Here is a 26,682-nt window from a genome sequence, read left to right as displayed (position 1 = left end):
TTGATGCGCTACCTCCCTAAGAGTGGCCAGGGTCCGCTTGTCGATGGTGGCCTGTTTCTGTAGCTCCTTGTTCTCCCACTCCAGTTCCTTCACCCTGCCGGCGGTCTCCTTCAGACGGTTCAGCTCTCTGTCCAGGGCGCTGCTCCCCTTCTCCAGGCTGGCCAGACGCAGAGCGCTCTCGTCCAGCGCAGCCTCCTTCAGCTCCAGCTGCTGCCGGAGTCTGCGAGCCTCCTTCTCCAGCTGCTTGCGCTCCTTCTCCGCCTGCGCCAGCTCCTGGTCTCCCCGGCGCCTCTCCGCCTCGAGGCCCTCCAGACGCCTGCCGGCCGCTCGCAGCTCCTCCAGCTCCCTACGTAGCTGTTGGCTCTCCACCTCCGCCTCGCTCAGCTCTCTCTCCAGCCTCTGGGCCTTGGCAGTGCTGTCGTCCAGTGACCTCTGCAGCCGCTGCTTCTCCAAGCTCAGGCTCTGGCAGCTGAGCTCCAGCCGCTCGGCCTTCTTCCCCAGGACCCGGAGGTCGTCGACGTCGCGGCTCAGCTGCTCCCGCTCCCGCTCCAGCTCCGCGTTCTCCTGCTGGACCTGCGACAGCTTTACGTCGGCCGCCTTCAGCGCCTCCAGCTTGCGCCGGAGGTCCAGGTTCTCCTCGGCCAGCTGCTGGTGGTCCTTCTCCAGCGCCTCTAGACGCAGCGCCGAGTTCCTGGCTGCATCGGCCATCTTCTTCAGCCTGCGGTTGTCCTGCTCCAGCGTGGCGTTCTCCTGCCCCAGGGCGTCAGCCTTGTCGCAGGTGATCTGCAAGGCGGCCGCCTGCTTCTGCAGCTGCTCGCGGCCGCGCTCCAGACGGGCCACCTCCATCTCCAGGTCCGCGGCCTGCTCGGCCCGCTCGCGAAGCTGTTCCAGCTCCTTCACCGCCTGCCTCTTCTCCACCTCCAGGCGGGTGAGCTTGCCGCCCGTGTCAGAGATGGTCTGGTGAAGGATGCGATTCTCTTTCTCCACCTCCCGCACACGGGCCTCGCTGTCGGCCTGGGCTCGCTTGCGGAGGGAGGCCACCGCCTGGCTCAGATGCTCCTTCTCCTGCTCCAGCTCCAAGATCTGATGCCCAGACACAGGCTTTAACATCCATATAACATTCACCGGGCAACAAGCACACAGATACAGCCATTAATTTGGGACATCACACCCATTTAACTTGAGGGACCTTCTGTTGTAAAAAAATGTAAATAGTAAAACCATCATAAGCTCCAAACGTTCCTCTTGCCATCAAATAACCTACAATGACTCAATGAGCCTCCATTCATAAGTGTCAAGTATCGGTCAAAAGCCTGGACACACCTACCATTTATAGCCGGTGTGTCCAGACTTTTGACTGGTACTGTACATTCAGCACCACTGTGATAAGGCGCGTTAGCAACAGGCTAAACATGACTGTGCTCATGCACCTGTCTGTCCCTGTCAGCCTGCACCGTCTCCAGCGTCTTCTGCAGCCTCTGCTTGTCCTTGCGCAGCTCATCTCCTAACTGCTCCACATCTTTGGTGGCCTGCTTCTCCTGGTCCAGCAGCGTCTGCAGCCTCTCCAGCTGAAAAAAACGCAAAACGAATAAGAAACCACACGACAAACAACATCGCTGGAATATTCATGAACTTGCAGGAGTTCCACTGATGACTCTGCTGACTGCTCTTCGGAAAGCCTCAGTACCTTCTTGCTGAGACCCTGGTTCTCCTTCTCCAGTTCCTGGGCACGCAGGCGGCCGTCCTCCAGAGAAACCGAGGCCTCCCGCAGCTCCTGGATGGTGCTCTGCAGGCTCTGGTTCTCCTTCTCCAGCTTCAGCAAACGGCTGGACACGGACTCATTCAGCTCGAGCACAAACGATTTGCTGGCTGTTGGCGGAATCAGAATCGTTCCGAGTGTCTGTGTCTGTACAATACCAGTCAAAAGTTTTTGCACACACTGAGATTTTCTACATTTAATTTACAATTTACCAAGAATGCACTCAATATTCTTTATTAAATAAATGTACAGTATGTTCGTCATTTGAATACCTTTATTAGCAAGAAAATGTCATCTTCGATTTATCAAAGCAACCTCCTCTAGCAGTTATAACAGCAGAATTCTTTTCTACAAGGGACATTACATACTGCTCTGTTACATGGGATGAAACAGTTAGCTAGTGCATTTAAAGTTAGTTAAAGGACAGCCTAGAATTTGACTGTGTTAGTTAATAACACAGACAGTTAATAGGATGTCAGACATGCACTGTTACATACTCCTTCCATCTTCTAAAAGGAAACTTGTTTTATTTGACATATTTTCTTTCACAGTTGTTCACTCAATTTTCCAGTGATTAACAGGAATAAAAAAAAATCAGCAGTTTTTGAAATAAGTGGACAAGTGATAAAAACCAGTGGTGTGGAAAACTTTTGACTGGTACTGCATGTAGACCTGTGCATCTACCCAATCAGCTGGGACTTTGGTCTGGCATTGCTACCTACTGTCCAATCAGCTTTATATCTGCCGGTCACACACACAGTATTCTTACTATAGTACATACAGCACCAGACATCCAGTGTTTAATATGCAAATACAGAGTATTTTATACTCATATACCGGAGCGGAGTCATTCCCTAGCTGGGCTTGGCTTACCTAAACTGAAATTGCTGCTTCATTCTTGGCTAATGACCAATCTGTCCATATTGTTTGGTGGAATGAGTCCTGGCTCTTGGCGCCGGTTATGGGCAAACAGGTTTTGTTTATTTCTCCTTTAAGGGCCAAATCAGAGTAGGCAGCTGTATTGAAAAGTCACCTGATGCTACTGTTTGACGCTAACTGCGCTAAGCTATATTTCTGTTGATGTGTCAGGGCTACAAGACGCTGAGGTGGCATCTGCTGATTCACTCCCATTAGGGAATGAAAAGCAAATCAGGCTGCCTGCCAACAAACTGAAGGCAGAGATTTAAGGGTTAAAATAATGCCGCGAATGCTGACTGAAAGATGCCGAAAACAGCCTGGACTGGAGCTGCATACGCAGGCAAACCAGTTATAACAAGGCCTGAACACTGCCGTGCCTGTTTGGTTCGCGTTCAGTCATGTCTTTGCAGGTATGACCGGAAACAAATGTGTCACTACTGTATGCATGCTATTTCTGTAAGTTCTCAATCAAAAACATTTATATTTTATCTAGTTTTATCCAAAGCGACATACAATTGAAAAAGCAGGATCAGACAGATGCGAGAACATTTGGGGGATTAAGGATGTTGCTCAGGGACCCAACGGCGATACTACACTCCCGACCCGGGATCTGAACTGGTGACCTTCTGATCAGAGATAAAGAGTCCCATACCCCACTCATGTGACAGAGAGGGTTACAGAGAGGCTTATCAGAGTTACTATTCAATTCATAAAACTTTATTGACAGCTTATAGGCGTCAGTGAAGCGTCTTGTCTTGGCAGGGTGTGCAGTGGCTGGACACTGACTTTCACTGGCTTCGCTGTTCTTGGCCAGCTGCTCCAGCTCCCAGCCCAGGTGGGCCGACTCGTTCATGCTCTGCTTCTGCGAGATCTCCAGTGCCATGTTCTCCTCCACCAGCTCCTCGATGCGCTTCTTGTCCGCGTCACGGTCCTGAGTGAGGAGAATGGGTGGGGGGAGGTGGGGCTCAGATGTCAAGACCAAATGAGACTCCCGGGGGAGGGGCAGCGGTTTGGGAGGCGCGAGGTCGTGCTCCTCACCATCTCCACGTCGTGCAGCTTGGAGCGCAGATGCAGGTTCTCCTTCTCCAGCTCGTGAAGCCTGTCACAGCGGCCCCGGGCCCCCACCAGCTGCTCCTCCAGCATGGCCTTGGTCTCCAGCAGAGTCAGGTTGTCCTCCCGCAGTTCCTGCAGGTACACCGTGGCGACATTTTAAAGCAGTGTTTCCCAATCCGGTCCTCGGGGACCCACAGTCAGTCCATGTTTTTGCCCCCTCCGAGTTCCCTGTCAGATGGTCCACATTAATGCTCCCTCCCAGCTTCCGGGGAGGGAACAGAAACACGGACTGTCTGCGGGTCCACGAGGACTGGATTGGGACACACTGCCTTAGAGCAACTAGGCACGAAAGACACATTAAGGTCACACACCCAGAGCCTGCAGCTTTACACAGGATGTTACATTTATTTCACAGATGCTTTTATCCAATTGAAAAATTGGGGCCAGGAGCAACTGAGGGTTACAGGCCTTGCTCAGGGGCCAACAGTGACATCACTCTGCCAACCATGGGATTTGAACCAGCAACCTTCCAATCACAGACACAGCATCCTACCCCGCTGGGCCAATTAATTAAGTCTTGCAAGTAGCTTAATGGATTATTGAAACCACAGACAGTGCAGCCTGCAGAGCGCTGAACTGGAGTTTTGTTACATAACATCTGCCGTCCGGGCTGATTGGCTGAGTCCATGCCCCACTGCCTACTGGGATGCCGGGCCCGTGGAGACGGTCTCACCTCCACACGGGTCTTGTAGAAGTGGACGTCGTGCAGCTTCTCCTTGCAGCGGGTCAGCTCAGTCTCCAGCCGGTCCACACGGGCCGCTCGCTCCCGCAGCGCGTCCAGCTCGTCCCGGTAGACCCGGGCGGACCGCACCTCCAGCACCAGCTGTGTGTTCTGCCCGCGGGATGCGTCAGTGATGTTTCATGTGAAATAAAACTCAAAGCACATCTAACGCTAATGCTAATGCTAACAGAGTACAGACACTCCCTGGGTTACGATGGTCTGTCTTACGATATTTCAACTTTACGATGGGTAAATGTCTTTCACCTTCAGTACATTATTCAACTAATTACATGACATATTCAACACTCCATCATAAATTAGGCTTTGTGTTAATGATTTTGCACAACTGTAGGCTTATTTAATGTTTAAGGTATGCTCTAGGTTAGGCTATGATGTTTGTTAGCGTAGATACTGTATTAAAATGCATTTTCACCTTATGATATTTTCGTCTTACGATAGGTTTATTAGAACGTAACCCCCATCGTAACCTGGGGAGAGGCTGTAATGGTCAAGGCTTTCTGACACCTCTATCATGACAACAAGACGTCCAAGAAGCTTCTGCCCTCCTGGGAATCATGTGACTGTAGGTGTGCATTTTATTGCTTTATTGCATTTTATTGACGGTGCATTTTATTTCTACCTAAACTAACCTCTTGCTTGAGTTTTTGGATCTCCATGTCCAGCCTCTCGATCTCGCTCTTGGCGTCAATCAGCTGCTCCGTCTTTTCCTCCCTGCAGTCGGGGCAGCGGACGTTTGACTCGGTGGGTCACCCCTCATCGCACTAACGAGACAGACGCAGGGGGCATGCGGGGTGGGGGGCAGCTATGCCCCATCTGCCCCCAATTTGCTGCTATGGACATGCAGCATCGGGTTCGAGCCCAGCCCTCCCTCACAGGTGCTTCTTCACTAGCTCTCCCGCTGCGGGCCCTTCGGTCAGGGGACGCCAGCTAATGTGCCATTACAGGCTGTCACCTGGGCAGGCCAGACAAAGGGCCACATGTGACAGCCGGCGCCAGGAGACGCTGTCTCCCGGCAACACGCCACACACAGCTGGCACACTGGTGAATATTAATCCCGTCCGGCCTGCATATACGGAACTGAGCCGGAAAATGATGGACATTACGTTCCGATTTCACAGATGCTTTCCATTAAGAGGGACCGCTATCAATGTTGTCACAAATAGTTGCTTCCCATGAAAAACTACATGTACATTTTATTTATTTGTCAGAAGCTTTTATCCAAAGTCACTTATATAGAAAAATCAGGCTCAGCTGGTCCCTGGAGCAATTAGGGGCTCAGAGCCTCGCTCAGGCGCCCAACAGCGCACTGACTCGACTAAGCCTGGGATTCGAACTTGCAATCTCTGATCATAGGCACAGCCTCCTAACCGGCTAAGCCTCACACCACCCACCCCCACTACATGCCAGACTGTGGCAATTTCGGCTACATATGTATGAATCATATGAGCACCATACGGCACGGATTTAAGCACCATGAATCAGCGGAGAACGTTTTCCGGTGCCCGTTAACCCGCCGGCACTCACAGCTCCTGCCGGGAACGCCGCAGTCGGGCCTTGCTGTCCGCCAGCTCCACGGCCAGGTGCTGCCTGTCCTCCTTGCTGAGCGGCACCGCCGGATGCTCCGGGTTCGAGTTCCGGAAGCCGCCGGATATCTGGTGGGACTGTAGGTAGTCCCTCTCCTGGGTCAGCTCCACGATCACCTGGGGAGAGGCGGTGCAGGTTTGAGACGAGCTGCCAAATGGCTAGTGTGGTCTGTTTAAACCACCAGCTAGATTAACTGAAAGCCCAGCTAAGCCTTTCCTGGTCAGACAGGCACGCCCCCTGGTGGCCGCTTAGGTCCCTAACGCCTTGGGCCAGCCCTGCTAATTGAGATTAGTGGGGTGCCTCTGGTTCATGTGTCACATAAGGCAGTCTGAACACGGTGTTGGTGAGCTTTTGTGGGGGGGGGGGTTACTATGCCCAGGCAGGGGGTCACCTCTGCGAAATCGTCCCGCTCATCGATGAGCTTGCGCAGGTGGGACGCCATGCCCCGGGACAGAACGTCCAGCTCCTGGACCGGAAGCTCCGCCAGTTCCATCCACTGCATGTCCAGCACATTCTCCTGGTTGTGGGTCACCTTTCCGAGACAAAGGGAGTCGGTTCGGTGGCGTCATCGATAACCGGTGCCCAGCCCTGATCCCACGCTCAACATTGTTTCTTCGTATACAATGACAGGTTCAAAATGGTATGAAAGTTAAGACATTCTTCTCAGGGATTAATGCAATGGGGCCGGTACTCAGAGACCCTGAAACCATGATTTGTCACTCGGTAAACAGTCACACAATATCCTCATTCATACACTCCCAGAAAGACACTAACATGCGGTGATACATTCATGGCCGCACCTCCTGTATGTGTGTGACGATGGCAGCCTGTGTTTCGATCTCCAGCGACTTGATCTTCTCGATAAACTCCTCTTTTTGCTCACACTGGAAACAAGGAATCGATTCAGCTTAGCAATAACTTTTCATCCAAGGACATGGAGTCATTTAATGGGTAGATGAGTACTAACACAAAACAGAGCACCTGTTTGAATGAAGATGTCTTCACCAGGGCACAGAGAAGCTACGACGTGTGACGGTGTTTACATCATCCATTCCTATCAGCACAGCTAAGCAAGTTCTCCAGGAAAACCCTTCTTTCATGAACTTCAATGTCTGAACAGTCGTCAAATTTATCAGTCTCCTGGAATAACCATCTATTATATAATCTCGTTTTCTTTTCGCTGGATAACCCCAGGGTGGATATTCGAACACAGGCCATTGTTCAGGCATTATGTAAAAGTTATGCAAATGTCTTTGGGCACCATTTCGAGCGACAGGTCTGACAGACTCTGCCCCGACTTGCGCCTATGATCGGCTTCCTCTCTCCACGTGCTCTTAGGCAAAGACTCTCCGTGCTCCAGCCGGTGCAGAAACAGGAAAAACGGGAACCGCTAGCTGCCCCCAGAAGGGGCAGAGAATAAGGGGAAGGACAAGGTGTACAAAAGCTCACGCAAGGGAACCAGACACCACGACACAAATGCATTTCTGAGATGAATTAGTGTTTTACATGCAATGGATCGGAGTTCGTCGTGTCGCTGGTTTGAGACTGAAGACACATCAGAAGTGTGTTTGTATGAGATGAACTTGTTGTGTGATAGAAGTGTCATGGGGACAGACGGTCGATTATAAGTGGGACAACAAGGTCCACATTAGATCACTATTCAGCTACATGCTGTATATCTATAATGTACGGGTTGTTTTGTTTGTCTTATAACAAGTAGCACTGATAGAAAAAGCACAGATTTTTTCGTTATATAGGCAGTCCCCAGGTTAAGAACGTCCGACTTACGGTCAACTCGTACATATACGAACGGACTGCTGTTAAGCCTATTATATTAAAAATTTGAATTAAATACAACGGTTATAATGAAGGGAATCTCTACTTTGTGACGCTTCTGAAAACATTGCACAGCTTCAGCAGCCCATTGGCTCAAGGTACAGTACAGTACCGTATATAGTTACTATTATTATTATTATTATTATCATTTTTTTTGCGACTTAGCTACAAACTCGACCTAAACACACACTCAGGGAACAGATCACGTTCATAGCCTGAGGACTGCGTGAACATGTACAATGACAAAGACACTGTATTCTATTTAGCCTCCATTATTATTCACTCAGGTAACCCAAACTCGGAACAAGAAGGTGAAACTTTTTCAGTGCTGGGAGGAGAACTTTCCGTTTGGTCTCCACCTGAAGACAGGAAGCAGTTTGCACTGAGGATGCAGCGGAGGTGGTGCAGTGGGGGGGGGGGGTTACCTGTACAGCACAGCCCAGCATTAACAGAAGCAGCCTCTTCATTTCTTCCATGCTTTTCGCTGTCGGACAAAACAGGAAAATGCAGAATTTAAGGGGGGGGGGGGCAGCTATCAGAAATACTGGCTAACAAGAGAAGCCCAAAACCAGAAGCTACATTTCAGGGGTGACAGCAGAGGTGGCGTTTACCACCATTCAAACCATGTATTTGTGTTGCGGGGTCCCCTGTTGGCCACAAACACTCACTACACTACAGGGGCAGAGGGCCCTGAAGTGACTTTTCGATTGGGCCCCAGAAACAACAAGCCTGCCCCCGCACACCAACTAATCCCAAATGACCATTTGCAGCCACATAACGCCTTGTTGGTCTGCATTACGATATGGCTACAGACCTCAATGTGACCACCCTGAACGGAATGCGGGCGTCATAGGGGTGTCTACACATACTCACCGCATTAGACAAAACACCAGCTAACCTATACGGAAAGCTGGGATCAATTTACATACCAACATTCTCGCCGCAGCTATTATTAGTGATGTTCAGAGCGGGAGAAAAAAAAATGTTTTTATTCATCTCAAATCTTAGATCATCAGGATCGCTCAGGGTAAGAAAACGTCAACTGTGTGATTCTGATAAATGTATTCCCTCATACTGACAGGAAGGAACATGCAAAGCGAAAATGTTGGCTGGATCCCAAACGCCATGCGATACGAATGGAAGCACGCTACTGAACACAAAGGGGGGGACGTGCCCCGTGGGTCAGGCGTCCCGGGGACTTCAATATACCGACAGTGCAGTCGGAAAAGAGCCGGGCTGAGATTCAGCCGGACTCCCAACAATCTTGTGGCCTTAAAATGGGAGAGAGTGAGCTTGGATTAAAAACACTTCATCCAGACAAATGCTACGTTCCTCAAATGTTCGCGTGAAGCAGCTACATCCTTCAAGCCGGAATGAAAAAACCCGGCCTTTTGTTTTCCCTGACACAACTTCATTTACGCTTTTGTTTCTTGTTTGTGTCTTGTGCCTGTGGCCAGCTATGCCTCACCTTCTGTAGATCAGGTGAGGCGTGTGACATACTCCTGTTTTCACCCTTGAGAGACCCTGGGGTTGGTTGCATCCATATGATGATGCAGATGCAAGCAAAGTTGCACGGGAGCCACCACAAGAAGGCGCCGCAGACGAGGACGATCGCAGCCTTCGACTGCACTGGCCTTCGACTGCACTGGCCTTCGACTGCACTGGCCTTCGACTGCACTGGCCTTCGACTGCACTGGCCTTCGACTGCACTGGCTCCAGACTGTAGAATCAGCAATATTTGCTACAGCTAAGTGTTTCCTGCCGCTCCCTCTTCCTGCCCCCAGTAAGGGGTGACGAGGCACGCATCCTTCCTGAGCACATTCCCAAGCCCCAGACGCTCAGAGGGCTCAATCAGAAGAGAAAATGACTGAACAATAAATCAGTAATTGATCGCCATCTTGGTGACCACCGTCCTTTAACATAAACAAGCCGGTTAAACACATTCCTTTGATGATCGAATCTGCTGGTGTGCACCTCACTGGCCTCAGCCGCTCGCCATCCTTCTCAAGCGCCATTCCAGCTGTGTCACTGCCGTGTCACTGCTGTGTCTCAGTCGCTCACCCGGCCTCCCGCCCCCTGGATGACCCCTCCCACCGCTGCCACCGACTCTCTTCCTTCAGGCCGGCAGGTTCCCCAGGGCCCTGCCACCCCCGCTACCTCCTTCATAGCTTGGTAAACATCATTTGAACCCCTCCAGCCCCTTTACTGCACCCCATGGGCACGTGTAGATATATATAGGAATATATATACATTTTCATATATACTGCTACATATTTATATTTATTTTTAGATTCCACTGTCAATGTCATTTGCACCCCATGATTAAACGTAACTATATTTATGTTACAACATATTTATTTTTATATTTCTCTACCAGAGACCAGGGTAATTCAGATCCAGAAAGTAAAAATCCAGACTAAGATCTTTTGTTTCAGCCTATCAGTTGAGTACTCTGTGACTCTTTATACAAGACTTGTTAGTTGTGATCCTTACCAGTATAACCAGTTAGATGATGGATGGATGGATGGATTGACTGACTACTGTTTTTTGTGTATCTAATTTATTGGCACCACTTCACAATAAGGCTCCCATTTGCCACTTGTAAATGGTAGTAACTCATTAATAAAAAGAAAACGGTGTTATAACTTGTTTAAAATAGTCTGTTAATTATTTACAGTGCTGTGTTTCAACCTAATTAATAACCAGATTATAAACCATTCATAAACTCTTTATACAAGTAGCCTTATTGTAAAGCTGCCCCTGTCACATGGTATCACCCCAGGTGTGGTCTCATGTGCAGCCTGCTTTGTATGTACGTCACACCCTGACCCTGCGGCACAATTATATCCTTCCACCGTTTCCTGCAGCTGAACATAAATAAGGTTGGCAGGTCTACCTGACAGGGGGTCCTTGCTGATGGCCAGCACGTTGGGCAGGTTCATGACAATAAGCTGCTGCAGATTCTCCTGAAACAGAAGGACGGGAACGATGCCGGTTAGGCGGACTGTAGCGGACGCCGGCTTCTGGACCAGTATGGTCACAGCATGTTTTTTAAACCCAGTAAGAGACCAGCTGTAGCATAGCGCTTCGCTCTCACACATGGACTCTCAGAGACAGACAGAGCAGAACAAACACTGGAGACCATGATGGTAAAAGACACTAGATTAGCACACAGGGAGACAGGAAAGCTTGACAAGGACTGACACCTTCTCATTTGCAAAGGGAATGTTCAGAGAAAGGGAGGCCAAACTGCATCACTGCACAAGCCGCTCCAGCCACAGCCACAAATAACCTAAAGAGAAACGTGATTAAACACCCAGAAACCGGCGCAGCATCAAGCAGACAAGAACGAACACATCTGGGAACCACAGGTCCCCTGTTTCCAAACACGCATGCACACACACACACACACACGCCACATTAAAGACACACACAAAGCACAAAGCAGTCCAAAATAAAGATGTTGAACTTCAGGAGTGACATCTATCATTATTCACACCACATGGGCCGACTGTAAAACGTATTTGGACCAAAGGTCTCCACGTCCAAAAAGTATATTCAAAATTACCTTAAAGCACCTGGTTTTTAATGGCTATAAAACACCATTCTGTCTACTGGGGGCTTGACTCATGTTTCGTTAAAAGAATAACATGCTATTTGCTATCCCATAAAATTAAATCATTTCTGTCTCTCTCAATTAAAATAATAGCTTGGCTGCTGAGCTCATGATTTAAGTGGCTTAAAATGTATCAATGAAAATAGCAAAATACAGGTTTGCTCAAAAGTTACTACAACGGAATCCTTCCTCCTTAAGTGTACACCTTCATTCTTTTACCATCATCCATCATCATCCTTCATCATCATCATCAACAAGAACAACAAGATATTCAGGCATTAAACAGGTACTACTGCACACTGGAAGATGCTGATACAGAAACACAGCGAATACATTCGGGCACCGTGACCGTAAGATGATACCTCTGTCTGCTTCATCACGCCGTACAACATAAGTAGAGTGAAATACACGACAGACGGCCAACTGGTCCCTTTGAACCGAATTACACCTGAATATGATCGGATTACACAACGTAAAAAATGAAGCGCGAGAGGCAGATCAGAAGCTGAGGCGTGAACTTAAAGCAGGAACTCAGAGGCGCTGGCGGGGTCACATTACTGCCGGCTCGCCATTGGAGAATAACCCGAGGATATAGGTCACCCAGCCTCGGGCTCTCGGGACCCCACACACACCGGGGGCCACCTGTGCAGAGCCGACGTCCCACCGGAGCGGCCCCCGCTCAGGTGAACCGGCAGCTGCACTGCCGTCATCTTTTATTTATGGCGGGGAGGATACCGATGGCCCTCTGCCGTCTCCAGTGATATACACCCCCACTCCGTGAAAACACATCCCGAAACACAAAGAGCAGGGGGCTCCATTTTTTATGAGGACAAAGGTGGGTTTCACCAACATGTCAAACGGGGGGGTTATTCTGGAGCAGTAATACCAAGACCATGACATCATCCACTTTATCTTCTGCTTTCCCAAAAAATACCTGCCCCTCTCCCACAATAACATATAGCAGCACACCTGGGTTAGCCAAGGATTCAGGGACCTTTTTATTTGTCACATACAAGGTGATGAATAGCAAGACTAAAACCTGCAGTGAAATGCAAGGCGGTCGGATCCATCATAAAAAATAGTAATGGAAATAAACAAATAAAAGAGAATAACAGATACTAAAAAAGAAAGGGCAAAAAAGATCTGAAGAAAAAAAGAACAGGCATGTAGCATAGTCCAAGTAAAGTGGGTGGGGCATATATAAGGCATGAGTGTTCAATTATAACTTGTTGTTGAGTCCAGCCTAATCGTTTCTGGAGGTAAAATCCACCCTCTAATGATGCTAAACAATGAAAAGCGATTGTTGGACTGCAACCACCTTTTTAACCAAATTTGTACAGGAAGAACGGAAAAACTGGAGCTCTTAAACTTGAAGGTACAGGCACAGAAATGCAGCTTTTATAACCTTCATACAGTATCTAATTCAATTCATTTATTTTTATATAGCACCATTCAGAACAGTCGCCCAAGTTATTATGATCTTCTTAGCTCCAGGAAAAACAACCATATTTGCCCTAAACTCATTAGATCATTGGATCATTTGTTGAAGCGGTTGTCCTGCCAGGTAGCTTATTGGTCAGCACTGCGGGCTCCTGCGCCCAGAACTGGGGGTTCAAATCCTGCCTCTGCTCTGCGTGTGGAGTTTGCGTGTTCGCCCCGTGTTGAACAAGCCAGAAACAAACAGCCAGGCTAACTGGCGCCTCTAAATTGCCCATTGTGTGTAAGTGCCCAGCGATGGACTGGCATCCAGTCCAGGGTGCATCATGACTGGACCTTTTCTGCCGTTTCAGCTTGACTGAGAAACAAACACAAAAGCAGCGATCAGCACATCACTCTGAAGATGTAACATACAGTATCTATTTTTGATTTCACAGTGCAGTTAGGCTGAATATTCAAAGACCGATGGCTTAATTGATTTCCTCTCATCGCGGATTAATTTTTTTTAATTTGGAGACCGTTTGCTTTGTCGCACTACGGTCACGTGGTGGAGGTGTTTTCTCAAAAGCATTATTACGTTTGCAAAGCATAGGAGTCGCTGTCATTATCAGAGAAGCTTCAGGAAAAGTAGCACCCCAGCAAGTTCATGTATCACAATAAATGGAGATGATGACCATTTATCCAGCTGGATCTACAGACATGTAGATGTGAGACAAAACCAGCAGCTTCAGGGACCCTAAGGACATGCAGAAGAAAAGCACTTCAGTGCCATGAGAATTTAGAATTTTAGAATTTGGTGATCAGTGCTCATTGTGGACACACCACAGCACACAGTGCACAACAACGAAAGGTGTCATTTAACCCGTATGTGACAATGTGACATAGCAGGAGGCAGCTAATTCAGCGCCCAGGGAGCAGTGCTTGGGGGCGGTAACTTACTCAGGGTACCTCAGTAGTGCCTCGCTGGTCGGGGATTCGAACCTGCAATCTTTCAATTACAAGTGCGCTTTCCTAACCATCAAGCCACCACTGCCCACTGAGGGGACACAGTGAGGTGCAAATTTAGTGTATTAATGTCTGGATTGCAGCAGAGTCGTCCTTAGCTGGAGAAAAGGGCAGGAGACAGGGGCCTCGGACATCACACAGAGCAGCAGTCGGTGGCGCAGAGCGGTCTATGAGAGGCTCATCTGTAGACCACCAGTCGGTGACGCAGAGAGGTCTATGAGAAGCTGATCTGTAGACCACCAGCCGGTGACGCAGAGAGGCCTATGAGAAGCTGATCTGTAGACCACCAGCCGGTGAGGCAGAGAGGTCTATGAGAAGCTGATCTGTAGACCACCAGCCGGTGACGCAGAGAGGTCTATGAGAGGCTGATCTGTAGACCACCAGTCGGTGACGCAGAGAGGTCTATGAGAAGCTGATCTGTAGACCACCAGCCGGTGAGGCAGAGAGGTCTATGAGAAGCTGATCTGTAGATCACCAGCCGGTGACGCAGAGAGGCCTATGAGAAGCTGATCTGTAGACCACCAGCCGGTGAGGCAGAGAGGTCTATGAGAAGCTGATCTGTAGATCACCAGCCGGTGACGCAGAGAGGCCTATGAGAAGCTGATCTGTAGACCACCAGCCGGTGACGCAGAGAGGTCTATGAGAAGCTGATCTGTAGATCACCAGCCGGTGACGCAAAGAGGTCTATGAGAAGCTGATCTGTAGACCACCAGCCGGTGAGGCAGTAACCCCACAGCACTGACAGAGAATGGGTAGTAAGTGGCTGTTTTTCCCAAAGTCGGTCTAATTCTTTGTGCAGCATTTGTTCAGTGTTACTAGGGGAGATTTAAATGACTTTCCTTTGTAAGGCAAAAATCCTGCAAATGCCGCTGAAGCTTAAAGAACTACAGGCCTATGTGTCAGTATATGTCACCTTAAATGTCACACAGGCTCCAAGGCCTTTGGCACTGTGATCACACACCCAGGGGCCAAAATACTCACCAAGAACTCGAATTTTACAAAAACACAAATCTTGGTATTTTCTAAGAAGCAGGATGAATGTTCAGTTGTAAGTCGCAATCAAATGTTATAGGTCGTGAACACTTATTAAAACAAATATACAACTACAACCATTCAGAATACTCCAAACAGAAATCCAAAAATAAAGACATTAATACATTTTGCCCATATCTGTACTGCAGGGGTCAAAAATAAAGCAACTGTAAACACTATATCCAGCAACAGACTTCATCCTCAGTTTATGACATTGCTCTCAAAACAGTAGCTGAGTCGTTAGGAAAACAAAATCAATCCAAAACCTATTTGACAAATGACTCTAGAAACAAAAGCCTGACAACCACTGAAAGGGCACTTAAGCCTTCAAATAACACAAAATATGATATTTAGCCAATGATATTTAGCCACTGAAGAGTCTGTCAACATTTTTATGATGAAATGAAGCACAGTAATAATGTTATGCTTTTTAAAATTAAGTGTAAGGCGTTAACTTTGACAGTCCTACTGTTAAAGCGTAAAGTGTAAAAATATAAATGATATGATCTAGCTGTCAGTGTCCAAACTTCATCACCAGAAAGTTTTGCAGAACAATCGTCTTCATAAGCTGTTCAGCTTTGTCAGATTGTCTGTGGACCCCCAAGTTCCTAGCTGGGATTGACCACAAAGGTTGTCAAATAGGCTCCAGAGGAAACAGAGGATCCACAGGCGGCTCACATTTCAAGACATAAAGCAGCAGCCTCTAAAGAGAGGAGTCAGAGAGACCGAATCTGGGGAATCTCAGAAACCAACAGCAGCCTCTAAAGAGAGGAGTCAGAGAGACCGAATCTGGGAAATCTCAGAAACCAACAGCAGCCACCGAAAATACTGATGGGGTTTGTGAAAACATCCGGAATGGAGGGAAGATGATGTTTCGCGATATTCAAGAGAAGAGGCCTCTCAATGGATTTATTGCTTCTACCCTAAGAGCTGAAGCTGATGAACACCCGTGCACCACCTGCCAGTCCGGCCTGATGTGCAGTCAGAAGCTCAAAACCAGGCGTTAATTTTTTGCTTTCAAAAGGGTAACGGGACACGTTCTGGTGCCTTCCGGCAAAGCATATGGCCATAAAAGCGGGGAAAAGCACACCGTAAGCAGGAGGGCCACATGGGATCAAGCACCCGGCATCAGGGCCTTATCATCACCCACTTAGCGATCTGGAGAGCAGACGCAGAACAGGGGGGGGGGCGCGGCAGGGGGTTCCCATCAAAGCAACCCGGACGAGGGCTTTATTAGTGCGGGCCTGACTGAGCCGGTATTTAAAACCTTCATTTTTCAGCTTTATTATGTAGCACAGGAAGCAACAAAGGCTGGTGTGTGTGGTTCAGTGGGTCGACCGCTGTGCCTGTAACCAGAATGTCGCTGGATCAAGGCTCGGTGGGATAGGCACATCGCCACTGGGCTGAGCAAGGCCCATAAACCTCCCCCCCCCCCCCCCCAAAAAAAAAAAAAAAAAAACTCCAAGAGTGTCCTACCCCTGAGCTCGAACCCCAACCTTTGCTCCCAGCATTGTGCGTGTCAAATGTGGGAATGATGGCTTATAATGCACAGTGCACATAGTAATGCACAGTACAAGTACTTTTGCAAATGGCCAGAGGGTATTACAAGGGGTGGGGGAGGGGGGGTTAGGATGATTCCTAAAAAAATCTGGAGCACGTCTGGGTTGGGAGCCCAATATGATACTTTTATGGTGGCCAAAATCTCTTGTGGCACCCCCGCAAATGGCAAAGATATCATTTATTTATTGGGAATTAATGCTGCATGTAAATCAAGTATTTTGAAGCATTTCACAGGGAATCGAAACGCCCTTCACAGCGGCTGCTGTCCACGTTAATGTATATTTCACAAGACGCCCAAGGGACACGCATCCTCAGCAACAGACTGCAATGTCAAATATGCTTGAGTGACTCCCAAAAAGGGGGGAGTCATGGCCTTCCTCCCATCATCATAGAGGGGACAAATACCACCCCCCAGACAGCCTCTCTGCAGCATAGAGAAGAGCAGCCATGTCAGATCCAGAAGCTAATTTCACAAGGTCTGAACCTACAGCAGAATAAGGTTAATCGCACATGATGAGACTGTATGTGTTCATTATGAATCCCTGGAGCTTATTCTTTTATGAGCACAGTCGCACTAACATACCATTTCTTTCACCTCCAAGTCTGCTTCAGCTTCAACAAAAGAAGAGGTACAACTGGTCTTATGAACTGGTAAACAGAGACCAGCTTCATGTTTTTTTATTTTTGGGAAGACTGTTAGGAGATATACTTCCGTGTTTTATATCAGTCTCAACCCATCTCATAAAAGCTAATCGGTCAAGCCCTTTGATATGTCTATCTATCTACTTTATGGTGCAATATATGGCCAAGAGTATGTAGACACACCTATTAATTAGAAGAACTGGCTAATTAAGCCACACCCATTGTTGGCACATTTACGAACACAGACATGGAATCTCCAGCAACAACCACTGGCAGAGGATTGGCTGGTCAAACAGATGACTCAAAAAGTAAAGCAAATAAATGATTAAGACTCACCCCACTCTGAGCTAAGCCCCAGATGTCTTCAGATCCTAGGAACATACAGGTCTGCCGACACATATCATCTCCAGTATGGTTTGTACCAGCTTTTGTCCTGAGATGTACGTATCACAGCCTTGGATAAACAGTTTTCAGAAATGAATGGACGCACAGACAATACCATGTTTCTTACATTCAACCGGCCCACGCTATGACCCACACTAACAGGCAAAGGACTGGCAGGACAGTAACTAGCTTTTTAAAACGTACACAAAAAAGAGGCGAACATAACACACAATGAAGAGTTTTATCATGACAAAGGACACAAATAATTTGAAATATTTATCATTATGGACTGTCTGCATGACACTGTCAACAATGTAATGCAGCGGACGCGGCATAAAGAGGTGTTTTTCTGGTACTGCATATCCGTCCGAAACTCTCAGCAGAAGAGTCCACATAACGGCACGCACCATGAAAACCACCGAACAGAATCCCAGTGTTACCCAGTGACTGCCATAGTGTGGCGGAACACAGTCTTAAAATCACTGCATGCCAACCCATGCCGTCAAAAGGAGGCAGATTCATACAGGATCCCAGTGTTACCCAGTGACTGCCATAGTGTGGCGGAACACAGTCTTAAAATCACTGCATGCCAACCCATGCCGTCAAAAGGAGGCAGATTCATACAGGATCCCAGTGTTACCCAGTGACTGCCATAGTGTGGCGGAACACAGCCTTAAAATCACTGCATGCCAACCCATGCCGTCAAAAGGAGGCAGATTCATACAGGATCCCAGTGTTACCCAGTGACTGCCATAGTGTGGCGGAACACAGCCTTAAAATCACTGCATGCCAACCCATGCCGTCAAAAGGAGGCAGATTCATACAGGATCCCAGTGTTACCCAGTGACTGCCATAGTGTGGCGGAACACAGCCTTAAAATCACTGCATGCCAACCCATGCCGTCAAAAGGAGGCAGATTCATACAGGATCCCAGTGTTACCCAGTGACTGCCATAGTGTGGCGGAACACAGCCTTAAAATCACTGCATGCCAACCCATGCCATCAAAAGGAGGCAGATTCATACAGGATCCCAGTGTTACCCAGTGACTGCCATAGTGTGGCGGAACACAGTCTTAAAATCACTGCATGCCAACCCATGCCGTCAAAAGGAGGCAGATTCATACAGGATCCCAGTGTTACCCAGTGACTGCCATAGTGTGGCGGAACACAACCTTAAAATCACTGCATGCCAACTAGGGCTGCAACTAACGATTATTTTGATAATCGATTAATCTGTCGATTATTTTTTCGATTAATCGATTAGTCGCATGGGGGGGGGGCAAAAAACAATTTGATTTCCAGCAATTTTTAATAACCCAGTCTGTCTTTGTACAAAAGTTGTTTCCAGCAACTCACATAAAAAACAAATGTATGCTACATTAAGAGTATACAAAAAAAATTAATAATTTGTAGCAGCTGAATCAACGTAATGAAATACACAAAATCTTGTTTTATAAAGAGCAACCAGCATGGTGCTTTAGATAATGTATTCAGTACTCCAGTTTTTCAATGTAAAAGCACAGACTACCGCTGCTGCTACTAAGAATATTATTAAATAATTGTCTAATGTTATTTAATGTTGATACACATATATGACAGGGGGAGAGAGCACGCCAGCGAGTCTGTCTGCATTTATTACGCACAAATAAAGTAAACATTTATTGCGAAGAAAAAGCCTTTTCCGCATCTTACGCTAAAAATTACTGAGCAACGCAAATAAGACGATTGGTGACGAAAAACCCGTGAACGGCAGGCGGCAAATTTTGTTTGAAAACGTGTCCGGTTGTTTCAGCATACTACAGTGATGAACTGTAAATAAGATAAATAACATAAGGCTATTTAGTTTGTTTAATAAAAGGACAAGATATAAACCTGTTCTATCGGAAAGGTAGCCTTAAATGACTTCTGTTGCGATCTGGAGCTATATAGAAAATGAAATTAAATAAAATTAACTTGGGGCGCCCACCTAATAGAATGGTAGGGTAAACACGTTGTGGTATACTGTATGTAGCCGCATTTCTAGCCCCATAATAGCTGATTGTGTTGACAACCACGACTTCCCCTGCGTTCATTTAAACACATGTGCGTGTGTGAAGGGACGGGGCGGGTAACGCGGCCGGCAGTAACGCCATTGGTTGCAGTTATTAGTTATCCAATCCGACAGTAAACGGCTCATTAATAAGAATATTCTCAGAGTTATGGTCTCGAAATAAAATCCCGAGTCCTTGACAAGAACGAGTACAAATACGGCTGCTTCAAAGACAAGATCGAGACCTTCAAAAACTGGTCTTGAGTACTACAACATTTGATATTACTATAAATTTCTATCGTGAAGAAATGAAGCAGTGGTGTAGTGGTAACAAGAAATTTAAGGTGGGTAAACTATATGCACAGCAGTAAAAACGGTGGGTAACTATATCATTAACATTAGTGATCTTAAAAAAGGTGAGTAAAAGCTGTTTTGTAAATTTAAAAGGTGCGTAAATGGCGTTTATGTGCATTTACTTTTTTCTTTTATGGCGGTCGGCATCGGTTTATGTGCATTACTGCCACCGCGGCTTTGGTTAGCTTACTGCTCCCAAATTAGGAGGTTGCCACTGTACTTATGTGTATAATAACGTAGACCCAACTAATCGATTATTAAATTAGTTTGCAACTATTTTAATAATCGATTTTAATCGATTAAATCGATTAGTTGTTGCAGCCCTAATGCCAACCCATGCCGTCAAAAGGAAGCAGATTCATACAGGATCCCCTAGACCAATGGCTGCCAATAGGGGTGAGAGTGAGGAAGGTGCAGAACGCCCAAACGCACTCTGCTATCTAGGTCACAGGAATGGGGGGGAAACGAAGGGGAATTAAATGAAAGCTGGGGAGGCTTTGTTTTTGACTTTCCCACGGCTACAGTCTAAGGCTTGGTGGGGGGTGGGGGTTTCCTGAAAGTGGGGGGGGGAGGTCGGGGGTGACATCCAGGCACTCTGAAGGTGGGAGGAGAGCAGGAGAGCACTGGTGACGAAGCAGCCGCTCCCAGTGCAGACAGACATGAGCACACATTCAGTGATATGCCGCGTTCCATTGTTCTGAGAGATCGGAAGTCAGAGCCGGGAATGATGTCACACCCGAGTTAACTGACAAGTCAGACAGTCATTTACAGATGCCTGGGACCCGTTTCAAACAGCAGGATTTCTTGCTTAGCCAGATAACTCGTTGGATTTAAGGTAGCCCAGTTTAATTGCCCTTTATCTTTGTTCACTTACATTTAGCCCAGGCTACCTTAAATCCGACAAGTTATCTGGCTAAGCAAGAAATCCTACTTTCTGAAAAAGGCCCCAGTTCCAGTCAGGTTTACTGTTAGTCATTATTGCCAAGTCCAGTTAATAATAATGCATTATGTGGTATTCTGTGCATACAGACACCGTAGCAACACGTCCAGATAGAGGTTGGACAGAACTGTGTGTCAATTGTCAATTTAATGAAGTACAAACAAGACATGAGAGCTAATAAACTTTATATAAGTACTAGGGGGGTACCGGTATCCTCTGTCTCTGTCAATACTGCTGCAACCTACTAATAAAACTTACTTAAAAGTACATTGATAAATATTCTCTCAAGTAAATTCAAATTAAATAAACATCCATTATGGTGCACATTCAGAAAATTAACTGTACCTGATCTGTACTGTATTCACATTAGCAGCTTTCAGCTTCATATTAGAACTGTGCAATATGAATATTGTCTAAAAAATATAAACCGTAACAAAATAGATATCCATATATAGTGCAGCATTTATAAAAATACCTGGGTAGAAGAGGTTCATCTGACTTTCTGAGTTGGAACTTTAGGGGGCATTGAAATTTTCTAATAGGAACTCAGGAATTCTGACTTCTAAGTTCAAATGGAATGCACCAATAATCCTGACCCCCCCCCCGCCCCCAGTCCACCAGATACGTTTGCTACTTACTACTACAATTGTTAAAAATCACTTCAAGTGTCAGATTTTGACTTTTCAAAATGTACTGAGCAGCTTTATATCTCCATGCAACTGCATTTAATGCGCATTATGAGAATTGGACCCCCTGTATTTAAGAGCGCATCCCACATGCTCGCGTGCATGGAATTCCCTCCCCCCCCCCCACCCCTGCCCCTCCCCCCGGCTGCAGGCTTCTTCAGGTGAGGTGGGGGAAACCCAACACCTCTGGGAACAGGAGTCTCTGTGCAACCACGGTGTAACTGGGAAAACAAAGAGTGCCTGGCAACCATTGTTACTGGTCAGCTCCCAGAGGCCCCACTGCTTGGTAACTGGCACAGCGATCTTAAAAAAAAGTGCATATGAATGCACTGGGGGGGGGGCGTCATGTGCAATAAAGTTTATCTGTCTGTTACATACACAGAAGGTAAATATGAAGGTGAAATAACAGTGAACACTGAGATTAAATACCTTTCTACTGGGATAAAACATTCTTATCTCCCCAGATAAAAACACACACACACACACACACACCTGTACTCATGTCTTTGTGGGGACTCTCCATTCATTTCTATGGGCAAAACCCTAACCCCAACAATGGCAACCGTAACCCCTACCCAGCCCTAACCTTAGCCATAAGTAAACAAACAAAATATAACACTTTTGGCATTTTTAGTTTTCAACGGCAGTTACAGATTTTTATCAAATTGAATTTCCCCTTGTGGGGACTGGAAAAAGGTCCCGCCAACATCGAAACAACAGGTTTTTTATCACATTGTTGGGACATTTGGACACACACACACACAAACACACACAAACACAGACAGAGTATCCAAGTAATTCATTAACCCCTAAATTAATGTCCTCCGACAAGTTATCTGGCTATTGTCCTCCGTATCCATTGATGGGGACTTTCAGCCAAACCGTATCTGTGACACCTGTTGATTCCTCACTTAATCAATATTTCTGACGGACTGACGAATAGTAATTCATTAAGAGAGAGGAGAGGACAAAGGGTTGCAGACAGCCGGTTGGCGTATGACAGCCATCTGCTCTGTCAGCATCTCAGAGGGGTTAGTGAGGCACCTGTGAGAAGCTGCTCGTCTGGAATAATGAAAAGACGTAATTAATTTAAGGAAAAACGGAGTCCAGTAGTGATGCCTAACTGAATGCTGGATTAGCCAATAAAAATACAAAAGCAAGGAAATTACCTTCATAGATAAAGTCCGCCAAAAACAAAATGAGGGAAACTGCAGCTCTCAACCATTTTTTAATAAATGTCAACAAAGCAGTTCACAAAAATATTAAGCTTTTTTTGTTATTCTGGCTGAAATTTGCAAAGGTATCTTGGTTGGCTAAAGCACTGCATCACTCCAAGAGACGATTGCGGTGATGAACGTTAAAAGGGGTGTATTTTTTTATGCATCACCAGTGACCAATCAGATTTGACATGGGACACACACATACTGGGCCAAAAGCATTTTATGTAATAGATGATAAAAAAAATTGATGGCCCTGATGGATTCAAATCAACAGCACAGCCAACACGGTGATCAGAAAAAAACACAACAGAAGCAGACAATCTGCAAGCACAAATGCATGAAACCCTAACCAAAGTTACTTTTTCACTAGCTAAACGATCAATAACACAATCAGTAACAGAAAAAGCGTGAACGGCACAAACATCCACTTTTCACATTAGCCTCTAAATGAATCTGTGGGAAGAAGCTGCCATGAGGAATAACCCAGCAGCCGATAATCTGACCAGATTTAAGGGGAAACCGACACACATCTCCAAGAATCTCTGGGGGATCAAGCAGAAGTATTAAGTGTATTAACCTGTCAAAGAACATTCTAGATTGCTTCCTATGTCAAGGTTAATGGGATGTCACGGATCCATGTTTGGGGAGGGGTTTACATTACTGCTCCGCACAGGGCTCTCATCTTACGTCGACCAAAAAGCGAACGACAGTCCAGCACGGCGCCTCTGTGATTAACTGCGTATTTTACACCTACCGCTTTTCAGAAGTTTAGGAGAGAAAAGACATGGGAATGGCTTCGCTTCGGGTCCGGTTGCCAAGATACGGCTACTTTACATTCAGGAGGTCGCTGTCCCGTGTTTGTCCAGGGAAAGGCCATGTGTGATTGTAAAACAATCAATTAGAAGTAATCAGTCATCAAGAACCGCGTGGGAGGCCGAACTGTGCTGGCAGTCAAAAGTGTTACTGGCTGGACACATGCAGATATTCATGACTGACTCAACAGGAAGTTGCATGTCAATAAAAGATTGTGTCCAGAGCTGCACCATCTTTTTCTTTAACGGTCACTTTTTCTGCAAAGCCGTTTTTCATTCCTTCCAGCCTCGTTCCACGTGCAGAAACACGACCTGAACACCAAACCATATCTCCCTTTGCCTTCTGGACTAGGTGACCGAGGCAAATCACTCTGAATAGTCCAAACTTGTGTGCAAAAGTTTTCATAGGCAACTGCGTGTATGGCCTGGCGTTGCACAGAGAGCACAGCTTATGCGATAGAGCCTATTTAAGTCTGTTTAACAGACAAAAGACATTCCAAATTTATTTAGTCCTATAGAGATTTATTATTCAATAGTTTTTTTTATTTATTTCCATGACAAGGGATTGAAACTAGAATTGCAAAAAATGCATTTGTTAAGACTTAGCACTAACACGATTAATATATGATAAACATCAAACAAATAAAGCCTATTTTGTCTACACTATACATGCACCTTGAGCTGTGTATATAAACCCTATATGTCCGGTTCCAGTGTTTCACACTGCCCTGTGTTTTGCACTTTAAGTGCTGCGTAAACTCTGGCCTTGTCAATGCTGTTTGCATGTTGCACCATGGTCCAGGGGGGATGCTACAGTATATCCTGCATATGGGTGGTGTGACAATAAAACCCACTTGACAAAAGTACAGTTTTGGTAGCATATCCGATCTCAGACGATCTCCGCATAGCCACATGGGAATTCTGATAATGTTGTGGCCATTGAACCAATAGTCAGCTGGCTGCCGTGGGCCCTGATCCACAATGGATAGTGCCCTTTCAAAGCCGCTTCCACACATCGGGAATACGGTTACCTCCAGAGAAGCGCCTTAAAGCATCACGCATTCTCATCATTTCTAAATACCTAAACAACAGGAAAAGAAAAGAAACAGACAAAATCTTCCAGCTCAAAAAAAGAGGGATCTTGGAAGGTTTGCGCTAAGCTCAGGAGTCTTGCGGTAACCGGGGTCTAAATAAAGAACAGCAGAACCGCCACATGCCGTTAAAGGGGAAGAGCGGAGATGGGGGCTTGGATGGATGGCTTGTGGCAGGATTCCCTGAGGGAGAGAGAAGCTGCAATGAAGGGCGGAGAACAAAAAAAAAAACAGGGCCTTATAATTTAGAGTGAATGGACAGCACCCGCAGACCGCTTCCGGCGGTCACTGAACGGACGTCTACAAAAAAAAGCATCCTGAACCTTGGGGAAAACAATCACTCACTGAGTCCACAGAGGCAATAGCGTTAGGCTTAGATGTGTGAGAACCAGTGATATATATGGGGGTGGGGCCACAGGGGCACTGGCCCCATTTGAAAGCTGATTGGCCCACTTCCCGTCACTCACCAGTTCAAAACATTTCATTGGCTAATGATAAAGTTGGCCCTTCTGCATGAAATAAGGCTCCTTTTATGCCCCCCCACCTTATAAAATCCTCAAATCGCAACAATTCGTTTCTTTTGCTGCACATAAAGTGATTTCTTCTTGCACAGTTCTCCAACACATGGGATCATTAGCAAATTGTAGAATGCACAAAAACACATGCTTGACTGTACTAAGTATAAGTCAAACTGGAAGTAGTAGTTTGCACATCTAAACACCTGCATTCGGTTTCTATAAAGTCTACATTTTGCCCAGTGTTATCGATAAGAAGCTTTTTCCATTCAAACAGGCAGCCTGTCCAGAGTGCACTTTCACACACGCCCAGCCCAGTTACTCATTAGCAAACTCTTCACTGCCAGTAGAATACAACAGAGAAAATAGGCACTGAGTAAGGACACGCCTCACACTTCAAAGAGGGCGACCGGCTCTCCATTGAGGAGTGCAGTGGGGGTGGGGGGCTGGGGTTCAAGCTCCACCCCTGGCAACAGCAAGCCCCTCCCCAGTCCTGTGACACAGCGGTACACTGATCTCGTTTCCACATGGGGGGGGGGGGGGCGACGACGAATAATCCACGATGAACAGAATCTCAATGCCGAGAAATAGTAAAGCTCTACAGTGGCTCTCAAATTAATGTAGGTTTTGAAGGAATTTCCCCTCTTCTGGGCACCAAAATTCCACATCAAAGACATAATCTTGACATGAACAAAGAGGCAGGAGAAAGGAAAAAAAAAGGTGGTTGAGGCTAAATTAGGAGCCTTTTGACATCTAACACAGGTGGCATTTGTTCCTTATTCAGCAGTGACCTGTGTTTAGAGCTAAAGCCACAAAATGACATAACAACCACACTGAGAAAACAACGCTGGATCCCGTCCTCGGCAGTACGGAAGTAAAATGAGAGGAGCACTGTCCACAGGAGGCAACAGGGAGCTGGAAATTCCCCCAGTGCTCCTGAACCACTACGTACTCGCGCCAAAAAGCCAGTTAGCTTCACAAGGTACTCTAGGTAAAGCAGAGCACTATAGTTCTGAACCAGGACAGGCTTGGTCTCTCCAAATTTACATTCTATTTAAGCACTGCTGCACTCATTTAAGTAATATAGACTGGGGTACTGAAATTGCATTACACTTAAATAACTAAAATAACTGCATTCACAGCTGGTGAAGGTTAGGGAGTCTACTACTCCATACGACACACTGGAAATCTGAGCCAGTAAAATTTTGGAAATTTTTGGATCTACTTTTTTTCATGCATTTTCTCACCAGATTTAACTTTTAAATATACATTTTACAGGTAAAAGGTAAAGCTTCTTTGAAACATAATTCAATTACCAGTTATTTATAATAATTCGTGGAACAGGTTTAGTATTTGCCGCTAATCCTTTTCTTAGCATGAACACTTTGAGAGTCCAGTCAACAGCTA

The 26,682-nt window shown here is 46.6% G+C and overlaps 1 protein-coding gene across 2 annotated transcripts in view; it reads right to left on the bottom strand.

Moving 5' to 3' along the window:
- ccdc88c (coiled-coil domain containing 88C) overlaps positions 1 to 26,682 on the bottom strand; it is a 65,282-nt gene that overhangs the window by 22,184 nt on the left and 16,416 nt on the right. For both annotated transcript variants that reach the window (XM_072699052.1, XM_072699053.1), the window contains exons 4-15: positions 10,849 to 10,918; positions 8,378 to 8,436; positions 6,917 to 7,000; positions 6,508 to 6,648; positions 6,057 to 6,232; positions 5,162 to 5,243; positions 4,464 to 4,622; positions 3,716 to 3,862; positions 3,464 to 3,608; positions 1,688 to 1,869; positions 1,431 to 1,568; positions 13 to 1,083 (exon numbers count right to left, since the gene is read on the bottom strand). In XM_072699052.1, the coding sequence (XP_072555153.1) occupies positions 13 to 1,083; positions 1,431 to 1,568; positions 1,688 to 1,869; positions 3,464 to 3,608; positions 3,716 to 3,862; positions 4,464 to 4,622; positions 5,162 to 5,243; positions 6,057 to 6,232; positions 6,508 to 6,648; positions 6,917 to 7,000; positions 8,378 to 8,436; positions 10,849 to 10,918 (2,454 nt within the window). The remainder of the gene's footprint in view (positions 1 to 12; positions 1,084 to 1,430; positions 1,569 to 1,687; positions 1,870 to 3,463; positions 3,609 to 3,715; positions 3,863 to 4,463; positions 4,623 to 5,161; positions 5,244 to 6,056; positions 6,233 to 6,507; positions 6,649 to 6,916; positions 7,001 to 8,377; positions 8,437 to 10,848; positions 10,919 to 26,682) is intronic.

The sequence above is a fragment of the Paramormyrops kingsleyae genome, chromosome 14, assembly GCF_048594095.1.
Source record: "Paramormyrops kingsleyae isolate MSU_618 chromosome 14, PKINGS_0.4, whole genome shotgun sequence".
NCBI lineage: Eukaryota > Metazoa > Chordata > Actinopteri > Osteoglossiformes > Mormyridae > Paramormyrops > Paramormyrops kingsleyae.
Note: the sequence above shows the minus strand (reverse complement) of the source record. Positions and strands in the feature narration are given on the sequence as shown.